Source organism: Dipodomys spectabilis, unplaced genomic scaffold (assembly GCF_019054845.1).
Source record: "Dipodomys spectabilis isolate Male_0828 unplaced genomic scaffold, ASM1905484v1 ptg000018l, whole genome shotgun sequence".
Taxonomy (NCBI): domain Eukaryota; kingdom Metazoa; phylum Chordata; class Mammalia; order Rodentia; family Heteromyidae; genus Dipodomys; species Dipodomys spectabilis.
In genome coordinates, this window is record NW_024870695.1 from 17289505 (window position 1) to 17309389 (window position 19885).

The 19885-nt window shown below is 39.5% G+C and overlaps 1 protein-coding gene across 12 annotated transcripts in view; it reads right to left on the reverse strand.

Annotated features, from left to right (window-relative positions):
* Positions 1 to 19885, reverse strand: part of Mbtd1 (mbt domain containing 1) — a 66365-nt gene that overhangs the window by 11358 nt on the left and 35122 nt on the right. For all 12 annotated transcript variants that reach the window (XM_042671596.1, XM_042671605.1, XM_042671578.1 and 9 more), the window contains 10 exons: positions 12926 to 13043; positions 10169 to 10303; positions 9930 to 10018; positions 9511 to 9745; positions 8819 to 8874; positions 8403 to 8507; positions 3403 to 3550; positions 2178 to 2260; positions 1698 to 1932; positions 946 to 1023 (listed from right to left, as the gene is read on the reverse strand). In XM_042671596.1, coding sequence (XP_042527530.1) covers positions 946 to 1023; positions 1698 to 1932; positions 2178 to 2260; positions 3403 to 3550; positions 8403 to 8507; positions 8819 to 8874; positions 9511 to 9745; positions 9930 to 10018; positions 10169 to 10303; positions 12926 to 13043 — 1282 coding nt within the window. The remainder of the gene's footprint in view (positions 1 to 945; positions 1024 to 1697; positions 1933 to 2177; positions 2261 to 3402; positions 3551 to 8402; positions 8508 to 8818; positions 8875 to 9510; positions 9746 to 9929; positions 10019 to 10168; positions 10304 to 12925; positions 13044 to 19885) is intronic.

Sequence of the window (19885 nt, forward strand, 5' to 3'; positions counted from 1 at the left end):
GTTTGTGTAAGTTCTGCCCATAGAAGGCAAGGCAGGCGACAGCCTTTCTGTGTACTTGCGATGTCACTAGTGTGAGTGAGGCTGGCTAGGGCTTCATGCTGAGAGTGAGCCATGTTTTCAAAGCACCACTACTAGTCGAGTTTAAGGAGGCTTAAAAAGCTCATCAGGAAGGTAAGAATAGAATTTACTTAATTTTTCTACCAGTCATCCTTCGGTTAATGAGCTAGATTTTTACTTATTTGAACATATGCAAGTCAGTTGGAAGTCTTTCAGTTTTAATACTGAAGTATGTTTTACTATTAAAAAATCTTCAATTAAAAACAAACATCTCAGAGTGAAATATTCTATGATGAGTTCCATAAGCAAACCTGTGGCTTTCTATGATAAAGACATACTTGAAAATCATCAAATATAGTTATCATATTTTATATTACTGTGGCTAATAAATGCCAATAACTGATTACTATAAGGTAAAATACAGTATAGATAGCATATATGGAATAATTTGGAAATCGGTCCACCTGAATTTCTTACAAGAATCATTCTAGAAAGAACTTTGTAGAAAGAATGGTTTATTAGGCTCCAAATCTGTGTAAGCACCAAGTATCTGCTTTTTTAAAGTTTTATAAAATAGAAAGTAAAAAAATCTCCCAAAATCCCCAAAACAAAAACCATTGACTTTCTCAAGCTTTACATATTACTGCAAGAATCATTCGCAGGCTCTATTTTTTACTATGTATACTTGAAATTCCATGATATCATTGCTCCTGTTAATTGTTTCTTATTAGTGGAAGGTTTGCCTTTTATGGCATACTGCACCTTTAAGCATAATACATAATAAACAAGCATCAGCTCTCACAGGGATAGAATTTTCTGTGGAAGACCACTGTGACCCCAATTGGTTAACAATTAGAAAATGTATGTAAACACCACGTGGTGACCCACTTTTCTTATGTCCTTTGTATTGCTGGGACTTAGCTTTTTTCTTCTGTTTTGATGAAGCTGATTGGCTTTCTCTTGATGCTGAAAAATAAAAGGAAAAGTTGGTACCACACATTTGCTTACTACTGAAGATTATGCTTATCAGAGTACATGATACTTTGAAAATAAGGATACATTTGTTCCTATAAAACCATAAAGCTGAGGGGCTGGGAAAGTGACTCAGTGGTAAAGCACTTGCCTTGCATGCATGAGGCCCTGGGTTCGATTCCCCAGCACCACATAAGCAAAAAGAAAAAAAGCTGGAAGTGGCGCTGTGGTTCAAGTGGTAGAGAGCTAGCCTTGAGCTGAAGAGCTGAGGGACAGTGCCCAGGCCGAGTTCAGGCCCTATGAACGGACCCCCACCCCCCCCCAAAAATAAAAACAAAAACATAAAGCTGAATACAGTATGAGACAGATTTCATTGTGTACTCAACATTATTTACTATACACCAATATATTTTTAGCTGGTAATTATAGTAAGTCTAGTTTTACTTGGTGACAGCAGTGTTGCTACAACCACTATATAACTTACTATTGAGTTAGCATTGCCACGTACATATGGTCTGATTTTGTGATTCTTAGTGTCTTACCTGTCAATCAGTCAGACATAGGTATATTCCTGTTCTGTGAGTTACCACGATGATTTATGTAAGATAGTCCTCTATAGAGAATTTTTGATTTTTACAAAAGGGAACCTTTTCTGAATACAAACTTACACTGTGATGCTGGAGGCTGTAGCTGATATCCAGTTAACTGACACCACCCTACAGGATAGAGGTCAGGGGACTCACAGTCTACCCACTGGTCATACTCTTCTTCCCATCCATCAAAATGTATTCTCAAGAGACGATGAATAATTCGAGTAACTGTGGCTACACATATTAAACGTGGCTCCATGAGATCCACAGCTTCTAACTTCATGCCTACACGAAATCCGTGATTTGGAACATCCTGACACAGAGAAGCAAGAAATTAACACCAGTGTATGCAAGAATGCACAAATATACTAAGAAAAGCAATGTAGCCAAATACAATATAAACCCCAAAGACCCCAGTAATTCTTGAATTATGCAAAAAAAAGACTCCATATATTCTTTTATTGCCAAATATTTGCTTACAAGGCAAAGACATTTGGATAAACTATAATATACATCTATCATTTATGTTATGACAGTTAGGTTACCCTTTACATTTACCTTATTAAATAGTTTTACTGGTGCTGCAATGGAGCCAGTCTCCCTGAGGTAGTCAAACCATTTAAAAGGAAGTTTTGTGTAACCTAAAAAACAGTATCAGTGTAAGTAATAGTTTATGTAAAGTTAACATAATACTAAAGTGCAAATTAAAAAGGTTAATCACCTAGAGCCCCATCATACGTTAGGCTCAATTTTTTTTTTTTTTTTTGGTTGGTCATGGGGCTTGAACTCTGGGCCTGGGCTCTGTTGCTCACTCTTCAGCTCAAGGCTAGCGCTCCACCACTTGAGCTACAGTGCCACTTCCAGTTTTCTGGTGGTTTATTGAAGATAAGAGTTTCATGGACTTTTCTGTCTGGGCTGGCTTTGAACCTCGATCCTCAGATCTCAGCCTCCTGAGTAGCTAGGATTATAGGCATGAGCCACCGGTAGGTTGAATTTTTTTTAATGAACTTTAATTATGTTCTAATACTGCTGAGCGCACTGGTTACTCCATTATATTCATTCTCCTTTTCTAGACACATACTCTATGCAAAAGTGGCTCTCCTCTATTCTTACTATAAAAAGGGTAGACTTGCTTTTGTGGTACTGAGGATCAAACCCAGTACCTTGTGCTTGCTATGAGTTTTACCACTGAGCCACCTCAGCCGAAGACTCACTTTTTAATTCTTTGTTTTACGACAACCTAGCACATAATAGGCTACATTCATAGTTTTTCTTCTTCTTTTTTTATATTTGGGAAAGAAAACTAGATGAGTAAATATTTTAATAAAACTTGTTTTGTTTTACTATCATTCCACCTTAAGAAAAATCTTTGACTAAGACACTGAACTTAGAAAAACCACTAGTTAGGCCATGAGAATTGCTTCAAGTATGCAAAAAAAAAAAAAAAAAAAAAAGCTTCTTAAAAAGCCACCACATCTAGGAAGGTAAGTTCTTTCCCTCAAAATCTAAGTATCAATAAAAGAGATCCCTGAGACCCCTGCAGTCTCCCTGAATATTGCACAGATGCTCAGAAAAAAAATTCCACACTAATAAAGCTTACTAAAGCTAGGTAGGTACAGTATTTGGTGTTTTCATAGCAATCTAGATTTGGTATGTTTAATCTGCATATACATACATGTTCCATAAACCCACAGAAAAAGAAAATGTCAGGCTGTGTTAAATGTAAAGAGACACCATGTAAGAAGATAGCAAGGGTAAGGCTCAGTGTTTACACCGGATGTACCTCTTGGTGGAGTAAGTTCAATCATATTAATTTCACAGAAACCAACAGGGAAAATAGAAGGAGAGGTTGCATGGTAACAGAACCAGTCAGATCCATCTGCTGCTTCTGAGCCATCGATCCCGATCATCAGGAATCCATCAGCCAGCACCTTTTAAATTAAGAGAATCCAAGTACTTGAAATTAGATTCCATTATTAGAAAAAAGCCTGGATACTTCATGAGAAATGCTTCTCCTTCTCATTTTTTTGTTTTTAATGCTGGTCCCTGGGCTTGAGCACAGGGGTTGGGTGCTGTCCCTGACCTTTTGTGCTCAAGGCCAGCACTGTACCACATGAGCCACAGCTCCACTTCCAGACTTTTGGGTGGTTAATTGGAGATAAAGAGTCTAATTGGAGATAAGAGTCTCATAGACTTTCCTGCCTAGGCTGGCTTTGAGTCTAGAATCCTCAGATCTCAGTGTCCTGAACTAGGATTACAGGTGTGAGCCACTAGTGCCTGGTAGAGAAATGCGTTTTTATTGAATAATGTTCAAGGATAGAAGCTAAGCTATATAGCCAGGTATCAGTGGTTCATGCCTGCAATCTTAGCTACTCAGGAGGCTGAGATCTGAGGATCATGGTTCAAAGCCAGCCCGGGCAGGAAAGTCCGTGAGACTCTTATCTCCAATTAAACACCAGAAAACTAGAAGTGGCACTGTGGCTCAAGTGGTAGAGTGCTAGCCTTGAGCTGAAGAGCTGAGGGATAGCACTCAGGCCTAGAGTTCAAGCCGCACGACTGACAAAAAAAAGAATAGAAGCTATACTAAAAACCCATGTAAACTGTAGTGTATACAAAAAACAAGCCAAGATTCAACAGCAATATCTCAAGAGATCTGAGCATATCTGTGTCTGTTAAAGACTGAAGCTAAGTCTTAACTCAGTTCATACCTTTCTTTCTTTCTTTCCTTCTGATGGAGCATTATCATTTTCCCAAGCCTTTTTTTTTTTTTTTTGACAGCCATGTGGTTTGAACTCTGGGCCTGAGCTCTTCAGCTCAAATCTAGCGATCTACCACTTGAGCCACAGCACCACTTCCAGTTTTTTTCTGTTCATGTGGTAGTGAGGAATAGAACCCAGGGCTTCATGTATGCTAAGCAAGCACTCTACCACTGAGCCACACTCTCTACCCTTTCCCAAGCTTTTGAGCTTTCAACTTGATCTTTGTATTTTTGGGGGTTGTGTGTATGCTAGGCATGGAGTCTTGAACAGAGGTACCTGTACTCTCATTTGGATTTTTTCACTCAAGGCTGGTGCTCTACCACTTGACTCACATTTCCACTTTGGTATTTTGCTAGTGAGATAAGAATCTCACACAGGTTTATCTGCTCAGGCTGGCTTTGAATCTAGATATTCAGCTTTCAGCCTCTTCTGTAGCTTGGATTACAGGCAGGAACCACTGGTGCCTGACACATCTTACTTTTGTTTCAAGACTGTAAACTTTTTTCATTATTAATAGTATTATGTTTGTGATACTGAAGACTGAATTTAGGACCTTATGACTGTAAGGTGCTAGTGGGCTTAAGGCACCCCACCAGCCCAAGACTACAAACTTTTTTTTGTTGGTTGTAGGGCTTGAAGTCAGGTCCTGGGTGCTGTCCCTAAGCTTTTTTGTGCTCAAGGCTAGCACTCTACCACTTGAGCCACAATGTGACTTCAGTTTTTCAGTGGTTACTTTGAGATGAGAGTCTCACAGTGACTATTCTGCCTGGGCTGGCTTTGAACTGTGATCCTCAGATCTCAGCCTTCTGAGTAGCTAGGATTTACAGGTGTGAGCCACCAATGCCTGGCTACAAACTTTTTAAAGTTCAAAACAAAAGTAGTTATGATCATAATTTCTTCTCTGACACCTGATATGCTGCTCACTGGGACATCATTTCATTTTCATTTCTCCAGAGCAGATTATGTTCTGATGGCATTACTTCCCAACTACCTGGAGAATTTTTTTTGGTAGGTTGTGGGTCTTGAACTTAGGGCCTGTGTGCTGTCCCTGAGCTTTTATGCTCAAGGCTAGTGCTCTTAACACTTTGAGCAACAGCTATACTTCTGGTTTTTGAATGGTTAATTGGAGGTAAAAGTCTCATGGGAACTTTCCTGCCTGGGCTGACTTTGAATTGAGATCCACAGAACTCAGCCTCCGGAGTAGCTAGGATTGTAGGCTTGAGCCACCCGTGCCCATCCACTTGGAGAATTTTTTGCTTTTACTTTCTTTTTTTGTTTTTTTAAAGGCAAGTACAGATTTCTGGATATTTCTTGTGATTCTAATTACACAGGTCTACAGTAGGACATGAAAATGTGTATTTTAAACCTTATCAGGTGGTTTCTGTGGGGTAAACAGGAAGGAACAGGATTTGGAGTCAGTCCTGTCTACCTGTGTTGCCATGAATACAGGCACACAGGACATGCATTTATTGTAACTCAATTCTTTTGGCTTCAGCTCTAAGTTGTGCTGTAATTCAAATATCAAGTTATACTGTTACACAAGTAGATTCTGAACCAGTGTTTTTTTTCCCCTTCTTGTTTTATATTTTTCTGTGACCAGACTGCTGATTATCTTGCCTTGGTCTTCATGTGTACCCATAGGCTTTTTTTTTTTTTTGCTTTAACTTTTTGAAAGAGTCTTATGTTTATGCCCTGGGCTGGCCTAAGAATTGAACTCAGGGCCTGGGCGCTGTTCCTGAGATTCTTTTGTTCAATGCTAATGCTCTACCACTAGAGCCACAGTGCCACTTCCAGTGGCCTGACTGTGGTATCCCACCAATGGTCTTCTGTGAAGCTAGGATTATAGGTGCCACTACCAGGCCTGGTTTGTGATTGAAATGGGTGGGCCTTGCTAATTTTTTACCTAGGCTGGTTTCAAATTACAATCCTTTTGATCTCTGCCTTTTGAGTTTTACAGGAACATACCACTATGCCTGGCCTTGGACTATTGGTTCTTTTTTTAATTTTTAAAATTTTATTGTAAAGGTGATATAATGAGGGGTTACAATTACATAAGTCAGGTAGTGATTACATTTCCTTTTGAATTACTGATTCTTAACCATCACTGTCCATGAAAATGACCTGCCTAGGAGTTAGGAGGTGAGGAGGGAAGGGATGCTAGGGGAAAAACAAAAGAGGGGGTAACAATGCTCAACAGGAAATGGACTCATTACCTTGCTCATGTAACTGTAACCCTTCTGTACAGTATCTTTACAATAAAAAATATATATTAAAAAAAAATGACCTGCCTTTAAAAAAATGCCAGTGCTTAAGTTCAAACCTAGACTGATTAAATTAGAATAAAGGGTAAGAGGATTAGCTAGCTACCTGTACTTTTCAAAGTTCCCTAAGGAATCCTGATTCTAAGAACTGAGAACCCTTCATATGAAAAGGAGAAGAAAAAAGAAGAAATAAAGTTCTACCAAGAACAAAAATCATAAAAAGGAAAATGAAGATAAACTTGTCTTGTTACAATTCTGTACTGGGGTATGTTTGGCCAGAAGTAGTTTAAATCAAGATTCTTTCTCCTCAGGATATTTTTCAGCAAATAAAGGTTGCAGATCCAAATGACTTTTTTTTTTTTTTTTTTTGGGTCCGGTCGTGGGGCCTGAACTCTGGGCCTGGGCACTGTCCCTCAGCTTTTCAGCTCAAGGCTAGCGCTCTACCACTTGAGCCACAGCGCCACTTCTGGCTTTTTTTTCTTTTTGCTTATGTGGTGCTGAGGAATCGAACCCAGGGCCTCAGGCATGCAAGGCAAGCGCTCTACCACTGAGCCACCTTCCCAGCCCCCCAAATGACTATCTTGACATGTCATATAAAAAATATCTGTCTTTGTCTGCCAAGAGTCCAGGCTATTTTTTTTTTTTTTTCTTTTTATTAAACTCGGGGCTGGGAAGGTGGCTCAGTGATAAGAGTGCTTGCTTTGCATGCATGAGGCCCTGGGTTCAATTCCTCAGCACTACATAAGCAGAAAAAGCTAGAAATGGCACTGTGGCTCAAGTGGTAGAACACTAGTCTTGAGGTGAAGAGCTGAGGGACAGTTCCCAGGGCCCCCCAAAACCCAAAAAAACCTCTCTGGATTTCTTGCTCATGGCATGTGCTCTATCACTGGAACCATGCCTCCAAGCCTGGCTTTTGCTAGTAAATAAGAGTTAAAAGTCTAATGCTTTTGTCTGATGGGCTATGAACTTCAGTCCTCCCAAGTCTCAGTTTCCTGAGTTGCTAGGATTATAGGAGTGAGCCACTGGTCTGGCTCCCTTGATCCTTCTTCAAAGAGCCTCAGGAAGTAGTTATTTTGCATCAAATGCTTTAATTTCCCTAATATCATTAGAAAAGGCTTCTAGTTATTGTAGTATATTTGAGAAATAGTGATAGCCACAGTAGTGACTAGTTGGATGCTGTTTATTATTAGTGTCTTCAAAATGTCTTTCTGGACCAAGCTATCTCCGACAGTTACATGGCAGTTTGAGATATCAAAGTATGAACAATTTCTTCAGGGATTTTTTTTTTTTTTTGTACTTAATATAGCCAGGTGCTGGTGGCTCATGCCTGTAATCCTAGCTACTCAGGAAGCTGAGATCTGAGGATTGTAGTTTGCAGCCAGCCCAGGCAGGAAAGTCTATGAAACTCTTATCTCCAATAAATTCCTCAAAAAAGCTGGAAGTGGCACTGTGGTATAAGTGGTAGAGTGCTTTCCTTGAGCAAAAGAAGCTTAGAGATAGTACCCAGGCCCTGAGTTCAAGCCCCAGGACCAGCCAAAAAAAAAAAAAAATAGTAAAAACACTTAGTGCCTGTAATACCTCTGCTTTCCCCAAGAGATCTGAAACTTGTAGTAACTTTCCCCCTCTGGAAGAGTCACACTTTCTTTGTTACAATGAACGCTGTATGCAACTCATTCTATTTATTAAAAATAATTCTGTAATTTTACTTGCTTATTAAAATTCCTACAAATTTGATTTCTATATTTTAATACATATTCTCTTACCTTTCTAATGGTTGCGACACATATTGTAGAAAGATTTAATGGGTCTATAGCTTCTAATTTCATTCCTTCCTTGAACCATTCTCCACTCTGGTCTACTTCTTTTACCTAAAGAATTATATGAAAGCACATGTACTGTTATAAATGTTGTGATTTTAGTAATCAAACTTTTACCAACTTGAAATGTCTACTGATGCCTATTCCTACCTACCTAATACTGAAACTCAAACTTCTATTAGAGAATAAAGGATCAAATAATTAAAAAGTAATTATAATAGATCAATGACAGCTATGAATTATAAGGTCTTAATCCTTTATAGTAAACATATGCAATTGTGATTTCTATCATTTTAGGAACAAACCCACAACCCTCTTTCAAACTTAATTTATACATGAGGGTTCTTATAAAAACTTCTTACCTTAGCAAATAAATGTGGTGGTGTATCAAAATGTCCATCCTGTTTCTTTGTAATATCTACAAGGAAAAGTTACATACTAATCTGTCAGCATTTGTGAGAAGACCAAAAACCACATTTCTTTGAAGGCTTCAAACTCACAAGGAATCTAATGCTTTAACATGGCAAAAAGACATGCCTTTTATATATATGTTGAATAAATAGCACTGGTTGACATGTGCATATGCTATTAGATATACACCAGCTATTCATAATGCTGAGAATTCTACAATTGGTAATTACCAGTATAGAAGTATGTTTTAATCTGTCTAATATCAAGTCTAGCCACACTTAATCTTTCCATTTTGATTAAGTGGAAACTTATCTCTGTGTCTTGCAAATGGACTGGATAAGAAAATGAAGACAATTGCTATTTGACTAAAATCATTGCTATTATTACTTTGTGGTGCTAGAGACCAAACACAGGGCCTCCCACATAAAAGTGCCTTATTCTTAAATTGAGGCAAGAGTCGGGAACATGAAGGAACACTAAAAGGACTAATATGGTATGAACTTTTTCTAATTAAAATAGAATAAGCAGCCTGAACAACTCAAATGTTATTTTTGGTCTATGCTTTTCTGCTGAGAAAAATAACCAAGTAGTAAAGTTCATCCTCTTGGATACTTTCAATAGGAAGTTTGTGGTAGCTGCTTACCAGATCTTTTGAAACGATGACCTATGCTTCGAGACCAACCGATGTGATGGATTAAGGGGCTGTGCATATGGCACCAGAAGTCGTCCGTCCTGTCTTCACTCTCTTCATATACTAGCCTCAGTCTACCTCCAATTACACTCTCCACCACTGCTACCCGCGTTCGACATAAATGCCTCTTGTCAACCACTTCTACTCTCATGCAAGGTTTGAAAGGATACTGCATACTCTCTGAGACCTTCAAATTCAAGCAGACAAAACCTGTTTGAAATTCATGACAGGATTTTTCAAATAATTTTAACACTATACTGTCAAAAATATTTTAACATAGATTATTCAGTTTATGAAATTACAGTTCCTTAAGCGCTCTTCAATCCTTTTTTTTTTTTTCCAATCCTTTATAAACAAGATCCTGCTTTTACCTTTTGTGAGAAATCTGGAGGAAGTGTTTTGGCACCAGTAAGTCTTTTTACAAGAAAAGCTTTCCAGTTTGTATACTTATGTTGAATAGCTAAAATAAAAGAAAATAACCAATTATGCTTTAGCAGAAAGTAGAAGTATTTAATAAATTATCTGTTAAAATATTAATGTCTATATTACCTTAAGGTTATTATGTGTGAGATATGTTTCGAGTCACTGTAGGGGTGAATAAGCCACTTACTTCTAGGAGGAACAAGAGGTTTTCCACTGGCTGCACACCAACCAACTGGATGGATATCAGAACCACATATATTGCACCAGAAGTCTAGACCAGAATCATTTTCAAATCCTTCATATCTTAAAAGGGCATTGTAACCTAAAACCAACAAATCAATCACTAAATAAGAAAACAGAAAAACAAAGAAGTAGTAGTGGTTGTCAATCTTTACTGTCCTCTGCAGAACCACCTGCAGAGCTTGTTAGTTACAGAGAGTGGCCCCATTCTAGATTTTACACTCACATCAAGTCCCCGTGGACCAAACATTTTTTTTTTTTTTAAAATTATTTCAGTCTTGGGGCTTGAACTCAGGATCTCCGTGCTGTCCCTGAGCTTTTTTTTTTTTTTTTGCCAGTCCTGGGCTTGAACTCTGGGCCTGGGTGCTGTCCCTCAGCTCTTCAGCTCAAGGTGAGCACTCTACCACTTGAGCCACAGCGCCACTTCCGGCTTTTTCTGCTTATGTGGTGCTGAGGAATTGAACCCAGGGCCTCATGCATGCAAGGCAAGCACTCTACCACTGGGCCACCTTCCCAGCCCCTCCCTGAGCTTTTTTTGTGCTCAAGGCTTAGGGCTCTAGCACTTGAGCCACAGCTCTACTTCTGGCTGTTTTTGATGGTTGATAGGACATAAAAATCTCCTGGACTTTTCTGCCTGGCCTGGCCTTGAACTACAATTCCCAGATCTCAGCCTCCTGAGTAGCTAGAAATACAAGTATAAGCCACTAGTTCCCGGAATATGGACCAAACTTTGAGAAACACTGTTCAGTTCAATTAGTTCAAATGTTTTTTGAGCATGGCTTCTCCTTTGAATGCATTCCAATTTTATCCACAATTTTAGGCTCAGCTTTTTTACTCATGGCTGGTGCTCTACCACTTGAGCCACATCTCTATTTGCAGTTTTTTTTTTTTTTTTTCTGATTAACTGGAGATGAGAGTCTCTTAGATTTCTTTGCAAGGACGAGTTTAGGATTAGGATTAGAATCCTTAGAGCTCAGCCTCCTGAGTAGCTAGAATGTAACATTGGTGCCCAGTGCAACAGAAGGTTTTGGTATTAGTACAATCCCGTATGTGACAGAAACCTAGTTTAAATATATTACAAAGAAATCATCTTATCCAGCTGATTAGATAGCCAATTATAATCTGGATATGGCTACTTTGAGAATCTAAGTTTTTCGTATTTGTAGATCAGATTGAAAAATGCTAAGTAAAAGTTCAATGAATACAAATATACATATTTGACAGCACTTAATGTCCTAGGTAAATAGGGGGCTTTTATTTCCTAGGGAAAACAAAAAGTATATATTTTGTTTATAATTTAACAAATCTTAAGTAAAAAAGCGCAAAAACAAAACAGTACTGGGGATTAAACTTTGAGCCTCATGGTGGTAGGTAAGCTAGTGCTTTACCATTTGAGTGAGCCATGCCTCCAGTCCCAGTTTAGGTTTAATATAAGGCCTTTAGTGGAATAAAACAAGGGCCAATAAATGAATTTCAGGCAAGGCACCAAGTTCAGTTATTAGCATTTTCTTGCATTAACGTTTATGATTAAACTTTATAGTATTAAATCTTTAGTTTTAAAATTTGTAGAACTTATTGGTTTGTGACTTATTGGTAAACTAGTTTATGATTAACACAAAGCTTACCTCTCCACAATGGCGAAGTGACTTAAAAAGACATAATGCAATTAGACATAGCAGAAATGTAAAAGAGTAAAAAACAATCTTTGGACATTAAATGTATTAATCTTTAGAGCAAAGGATCTTTAAGTGCAAAGGACTTAAGACATCTAGGATACAAACTATTTTAAATCAGAATGTTGAGAATATAAACATATGGAGAATACTGATATATTCAGGAAAACATTTCAAGGAAAAGTTTGATGATTGAACTGAATATTACACATTACAGAGCTTGGTACATTCTTCGAAGAGTCCTAAGAACATGCTGCATGAGCACAAACTAGCTTCAGAGCAAAATATTTACATTAGGGACCAATACAACATTTGTTTTGCAGTGTATGGTAAAGCTCATCAATAGCTGAAAACAGTATCCTGGCCATGTGTGTCTGTCTCCTGGGGCTTGATCTCAGGGGCTGGGTGCTGTCCCTGAGCCTTTTTTTGCTCAAAGCTAGCTTTCTATCATTTGGCCAGGGAACTAAAAGTTGTTTTTACATTTTTTTCCTTCTTAGCACTATTAAGAGTTTGAACTCAGAGCTTTAACACTTGTTAGGCTGGTGCTTTACTACTTTAAGCCAAGTCTTGACATATTCCCATGGTTTGTTTATTTATTTATTGGTCTAGTCCTGGGGCCTGAACTCTGGGCCTGGGTGCTGTCCCTCAGCACTTCAGCTCAAGGCTAGCGCTCTACCACTTGAGCCACAGCGCCACTTCCGGCTTTTCTTCTTTTTGCTTATGTGGTGCTGAGGAATTGAACCCAGGGCCTCGAGCATGCAAGGCAAGCGCTCTACCACTGAGCTACCTTCCCAGCCCCCGGCTTTTTTCTTTTTGCTTATGTGGTGCTGAGGAATCTAACCCAGGGCCTCAGGCATGCAAGGCAAGTGCTCTACCACTGAGCCACCTTCCCAGCCCTAGTTTGCTTTTTTGTAGATACAAATTTGATCATCATATCATTTGGGAATGCTTGCAACATTTATAAACATGCTCTTTTATGAAAAGTTAGTTATTATTAGTATTTTCCAGGAAGTCATCATGCATGCTTTCACCTGCTAGTTTTATAATTCCAGCAATCCAGAAGACTTTGGTAGGCAGGCTGCAGTCTGTATTGGGAACTTCTACTCTCACATTTTCTGATATATCACCCCAGCAGGTCCCCATAGGTGCCTGTCATACAAGAATTATTAGGTTACTGTCTTATTAACATAAAGCCTAGATGTATTAAAAATTAAGTATTATTATCAATAACAATAATGAAGCAAAACCACCTTTTTAATCTATTTTTCTCTAAACTTATAACTGATCCTCTCCCTCGTACAGACTCTATTTGGAAAAAGCCAATGTCATACTCAAGATGAAGATAAAATTTCATATATTAGATCCATGTCAAATTCAAAATTCAACAGACCTACTATAATATGTAAAAATCCATTTTTCTAAAAGCTGAATTACAAAATTCAACTGCACAGGATAAAGCTGAAGTGAGAAGGTTGGCATTTTGGTGCATTGAATGGATACACTTAACTTTAAGATGTGGGCAAACAGCAGAAAGAAAAACTGTTCCAATTAGCAATGAGGTTTCCAACATGAAGAAATAAAATCTAGCTACTACATTTTAAATAGCAATTAAACTCATAGAATGTAAATACAGTGTACTTCAACAAACATGAAAAGCACGAGGTAAGTTAAAAGTTAAAAAGGTGGAGGCGAAGACCTGTGAGAGGTTGAGTATCAAGAGTAAACTGTTAAATAATTTCTCTTCTTGTCAGTTATGGGGCTTGAACTCAGGGCTTGGATGCTGTCCCTGAGCTTTCTTGCTCAAGGCTAGCAGGCTATCACTTTGAGCCCCAGCACCACTTTCAGTTTTCTGGTGGTTAAATGGAGATAAGAGTCTCACAGACATTTTCCTGCTTAGGCTGGCTTTTGAACCATGATCCTCATATCTCAGCCTGTGTAGCTAGGATTACAGGCATGCCACCAGCAGCTGGCTTGTTAAATAACTTCTTACTTTAACATTTCCAAGGCAAGAATTACTATAATTGGTTTTTACTATAATGAATCGGTAACCAGCAGCCTTCACACCAAATGGTTAAAGGGGGGGAGGGGGGGATTCAGAAAACTGACTGTAGGAGCATCACAAGGGGATTTTCCAACATACATGTTCCCAAATTACCACTTTCATATTTTGGTCCTTAAACCACAAGACAATTCACAATTATCTAGAGTTTAAGCAGTAGCAAATTAAGTGAATTTAGGTACATACATAAAGGTTGAAAATACTGAAAAGAAAACGTAAGACATTCAAGTTACAAGAAATAGCCAATTTGGAAACTGGAAATGCCTCCTCTGGTCCCTTAATACTTTGGTGGATAGTTATAGAACAGGCTAGTCTTCTGGAACAACATTTATCTCCTGCTCTTTCAATAATTTGTGGAATTTCATAAGGAAAGGAAGAGAATGCCAAGTAATTTTTGACTAAGGCAAGTCTAGAAACTAGATAGAACTTATCAGTAGCTATTCTTTGAGTAGTAAAGCAATGAATGACTTTATCTTAATACTTGAGATATACCCTATCTCAAGTATTAGTGATTCTGGGAAAGAAGATATATCACCTAGCTCTATAAGTTGTATAAAAACAAAAAGAAAAATAAAATCACCACCACCACCAAAACCTCTTTTATGGCTACCTTTCTTTTGTAAATTTGAAGAGTGGACCCCTCAGGTTCTGCTACCTCCCCCTATGTTATTCTTACTATAAGGCTATCCCTATTGCCAGCAGATATAAACAGAAAAGAAGAGGCTTCAATGAATATAGGTAACAAAGACTAAGCTAACATACATCAATACGAAGACCACATGTTCATTTCTATGAGAAAGACCAATTTGAACATATAGATGCAGCTACATGTATGTACAAAATTACATTAAATTGAAGTAGGGCACCCATTCCTCTCTGCTTGACTGCCCAATCTGAGAGCTGGGTTTATTTTTCATTGAGAAGAGGCATGGTTACACTGCCAAGCTAGGGATGAGGTGGATATAGTGCTAGGTAAATTTGGCACACAGGACTCCTTTTTGAGCTAGGTATAATAATCTGTCATTTTTTTGGAAAGCCTTAGCATTTGTTTGGAGGAAATTAAGTTTTAGTCACATTTCATTAAAGAAACAACATGTCAATATGCTCTCCTAAGTTTAACGTTCACTTGAGTAGGAAATCTTATGTTTTGGTCCCTATAGTCTGGATTGGTATAGGAGAAAGTAGCAGAAAGTGACATTTGTTCTTGCCTGTAAGGTTGTGGTTCTGCTAGGCCCTCTTAAACCAATCCATATGGTTTGCTCTAAGAAAACAATTAAGAAAGAAAAACATCAACAAGAGCACCAGTTATAGCATAGTATGTGCTCAATGTGTTGAAATAAGGTGATTATATTCATAGATATAACTGCCCTTTTGTTGAAAATGAGGATTCATAAATGTGGAAGACTAAATGACCCAGGGCTTCACAGCCATCTTCATCCAAGTCATCCGTCTTCTCTTGCTGGCAGGAGGGACACCTTTGAAAGTCTGGATTGGCATAGCATGAACTAGCAGAACCATCATTTACAGGTAACAACAAATTTACCTTCCAGACTCAGGAGGCGAGGTCCACCTCAGGCTCCTCCCAAACAAGGAAGATCTGCTCCACCACTTCCTGCTCCAGGGCCACTCGTGAGAACTATCTGGGAGCGACTCTCCTTCCCTGCAAGGTAAGCTGTCATCAGGTCCTGTAGGACATGGCCAAATCCAAATCTGAGGGGGGCTGTGGGGGCCCCAACACAAATGTATGATAACCTTTACCTATCTGCCTGTAAGAAAATAAGGGGGAAGGAGGACAAATGTATAACCTCTACCTATTTGTAAGAAAAGAAGGGGGCAGGAGGACTTTCTGCAGTATAAGAACATTCCTAAATAGTTCAATAGACCAGACTGCTGGTGCTGAGGCTGTTGAGGGCACATACAAAGTTTAGGGTGGAGATAAAAAGATTTTTCTCCACAAAGCTGTCAATTTATAGCTTTTGATAAATCTAGTCTTTATTATTAACAAAATGTATGAATGGGCAGAAGCTAGACCTGAACTTGTACATAGGAAACATAGGAAGAATTTATCACTATAATATGGCAAGCATATAAAAAGCCATTAAGACTGGGGGAGGAGATGTAGGGGAGAGAAAGTGGGAGAAAAATGAGGTGTGGGGGGAAATCTGACAAGAAATGTACTCACTAACCTTACATATGTAACTGTAACCCCACTGTACATCACTTTGACAATAAAATTAAAAAAGAAAAAGAACCTTAAGACTAACAGGTATATGATTACTAAAATGTATCTTGTGAGAAAGATAAAATAACATTTGATCATAAAAGAAAACATTATAAAAAAATCAGCTAGAAGCCAGGTGTGGTGGCTCATGCCTCTAATTCTAGTTTCTTCAAAAATTAAGATGGATTGGGCTGGGAAGGCAGCTCAGTGGTAGAGCGCTTGCCTTGCATGCCCGAGGCCCTGGGTTCGATTCCTCAGCACCACAGAAGAAAAAAGCCAGGGGTGGCACTGTGGCTCAAGTGGTAGAGCGCTAGCCTTGAGCTGAAGAGCTGAGGGACAGCGCCCAGGCCCAGAGCTCAAGCCCCACAACTGGACGCCCCCCCCCCCCCAAAAAAAAAATTAAGATGGAACTACAGCAGTTCAAATTCAGCCTGAAAAAAAAATTTGGGATATTCCATCTGTATCACCAGTTGGACATGGGGCACACACTTGCTATCCTAGCTACACAGGAAGTGTAGATAGTATTGGGATTTCAGGCTGGCCCAAGAAAAAAAGCAAGATGATACTTGAAAAATAATTACAGCAAAAAGGGCTAGAGGCAGGGTTCAAAAGTGGTACAGAGTGCCAGCCTACCAAACACGAGGCACTGAGTTCCCATTCCAGTGTCCCCAAAAACAAACAACAAAAAAACCAACAAAAGAATACCACTCCCCCTGAAAACAACAAACATTTCCCTCACAAACAAACCTACCTAGGAAAAGATTAGGATTCCTATATACTGCTCAATGGAATCAGCAAGTAGCAAAAACAGATTAAAAAAAAATTCCCACTCTTTCAAGGAAGTCCATTCACTTTTCAAGCAGATACTAGAGTCTGTCTTTTTGGGCTGGTGGCGGACACAAGGAGTACAGTTAAAGCACAAAAGAAAAATGGGCTACATAAGATACATAATTAAAGATGAGAAAATGTGCTTACACACACACACACACACACGCACGCACGCACGCACGCACGCACTCACGCACGCACGCACGCACGCACGCATGGGGGAGGGTGGCAGAGACCATAGGGCTGGTGGCGGGACACGAGGAGTACAGTTAGAGCACAAAAGAAAAATGGGCTACATAAGATACATGATTAAAGATGAGAAAATGTGCTTACACACAACACACACCACACACACACACACACACACACACACACGGGGGGGGGGGGGGGAAGCAGGAGCAGAGACCATAGGGCTACAGCACCACTTCTGGTTTTCTGGTGGTTATTGGAGATAAGTTTCAAGGACTTTTCTGCCCAGGCTGGCTTTGAACTGTGATCCTCAGATCTCAGCCTCCTAAGTTGCTAGAATTATAGGTATGAGCCACTGGTGCCTATTTTTTTTTGCCAGTCCTGGGGCTTGAACTCAGGGCCTGGGCACTGTCCCTGAGCCTCTCTGTGCTCAAGGATAGTGCTCTACCACTGGTGCCACAGTGCCAATTCTGGCTTTTTCAGTTTATGTGGTACTGAGGAATTGAACCCAGGGCTTTATGCATGTTAGGCAAGCATTCTGCCACTAAGCAACATTGCATTTTTTTTTTTTTCCACTTTTTTTTCTGGGTCTTTTTTTTTGGTACTGGGGATTGAACCTAAGATGTTACACTTGCACTTTGCCACTGAGCTATATCCCAGCCCAGAGACCACTAATTTGAAAGAATTAAAATAGTCCATAAATATTTAAAAAATTGCTCAAGAGATTCTAAAAAAATATTTAGAGACCCCCCCCAACCCCCCCCCCCCCACAAACAGGGCACCAGCAGCTCACACCTGTAGCTACTCAGGAGGCTGAGATTTGAGGATCACAGTTCAAAGCCAGCCCAGGCAGGAAAGGCTGTGAAACTCTTATTTCCAATAAACAACCAGAAAACCAGAAGTGGTGCTATGGCTCAAGTGGTAGAGCGCTAGCTAGTCGAGCTGAAGAGCTGAGGGACAGCGCTCCAGCCCAGATTTCAAGCCTCATGATTGATAAAAACAGAACAAAAGAAAAAAACCCAAACAGAAACTATTTTAGGAAATAAATAAAAATTAAGACCATAATCTAGATTTATTTGTTTCCTTTATTTCTTAATCTCCCCCATTTAATTCCTTTATTTTTTTTTTTTGGTGCAGGTCCTGCGTCTTGAACTCAGGGTCTAGGTACTGTCCCTGAAGTTTTTTGTGCTTAAAGTTCTACCAATTTAACTGCTTCTAATCCACTTCTAGTTTTTTGGTGGTTAATTAGATTTTCATGGATTTTCCTGTTGAGGCTGGCTTTGAACCATGATCCTCAGATTTTAGCCACTTGAGGAGCTAGTACTATAGGTGTGAGCCACTGGCACCTGGCCTTTTCTCCCTCTTCTCCTCCCCTCTCCCGCCCCCCCCCCCCCCCCCCAGGCTGATTTAGGGCTTTAACTCAGGGCCTAGGCTGTCCTTGAGCTTTTTTTGCTCAAGGTTAGTAGTGCTCTATGAACTTTAAGCCCTAGCAACACTTTTTTTTTTTTTTTGCCAGTTCTGGGGCTTGAACTCTGGGCCTGGATGCCACCATTCCTGAGCTTCTTTAGCCCAAGCCACAGTGTCACTTCTGGCTTTTTTTGAGTAGTTTATTGGAGTTAAGAGTCTCGCAGACTTTCCTGCATGGGCCGACTTTGAACTGTGATCCTTAGATCTGATCCTCCTGAGTAGCTAGGATCACAGGTGCCCCATGTCCTTTTTTTATTGATGGATATTTTGTCGACAAACCCTCATGGACTTTTCTGTGTGATCAGGCTGTCTGCACTGTGGTTCTTCAGATCTTAGCTTCCTGAGTAGCTAGGATTACAGGCCTGAACTATCAACACTGAGCAAAATGTGCTTATTGCCTATTAATTTTTTTACTCGAAGTCCGTCTCACAATGTAGTACAGGTTTGCCTTGCACTCCTGCCTCTGCCTTCCGAGCGCTGCAATTATGGTGTGTGGCAATCCTGCTCAGCTAAAACTTTTTAAAATGAGGATTTCTTTAAAACCTAACACAAGTGGCTTTCATATTAAAGCTCAATGCTTTCCTAGAATCTATTTCATGACAATATTCATAGTAACTTAGATGGAGCACTACACAGTATATTTTCATTTTAAACAAGTTCTGCAATCTGAGATGCAGAAGAACTGAAGACTCCATATACAGCTGTATTGGGGATAAAATCGTATTATCAATTTGCAATTTTCAACAGAGCCAAGAATATGGGAGAAAAGAAGTAATTTTAGTTAGAAAACACTACTAATAAACATGTATCTGAGAGGGGCTGGGAAGGTGGCTCAGTGGTAGAGCGCTTGCCTTGCATGCATGAGGCCCTGGGTTCAATTCCTCAGCACCACATAAGCAAAAAGAAAAAAGCCGGAAGTGGCGCCGTGGCTCAAGTGGTAGAGCACTAGCTTTGAGCTGAAGAGCTGAGGGACAGTGCCCAGGCCCAGAGTTCAAGCCCCATGACGGGACCCCCCCCAACCCCCCCCAAAAACCCCATGTATCTGAGAAAAAAGATGTATTTTACTATAAACCTAACTGCATGTATACAAACAGAAGGCTTTGGTTTTATGCCCTTAAAATCTAAAATGTATGGATGATGTTTGTTGCAAATAAATAAAGCAGACATTCAGGTTAAGTACAAGAAGAAAATTAGAATATACCAGCAGTTAAGGTAAAAACATTGAGG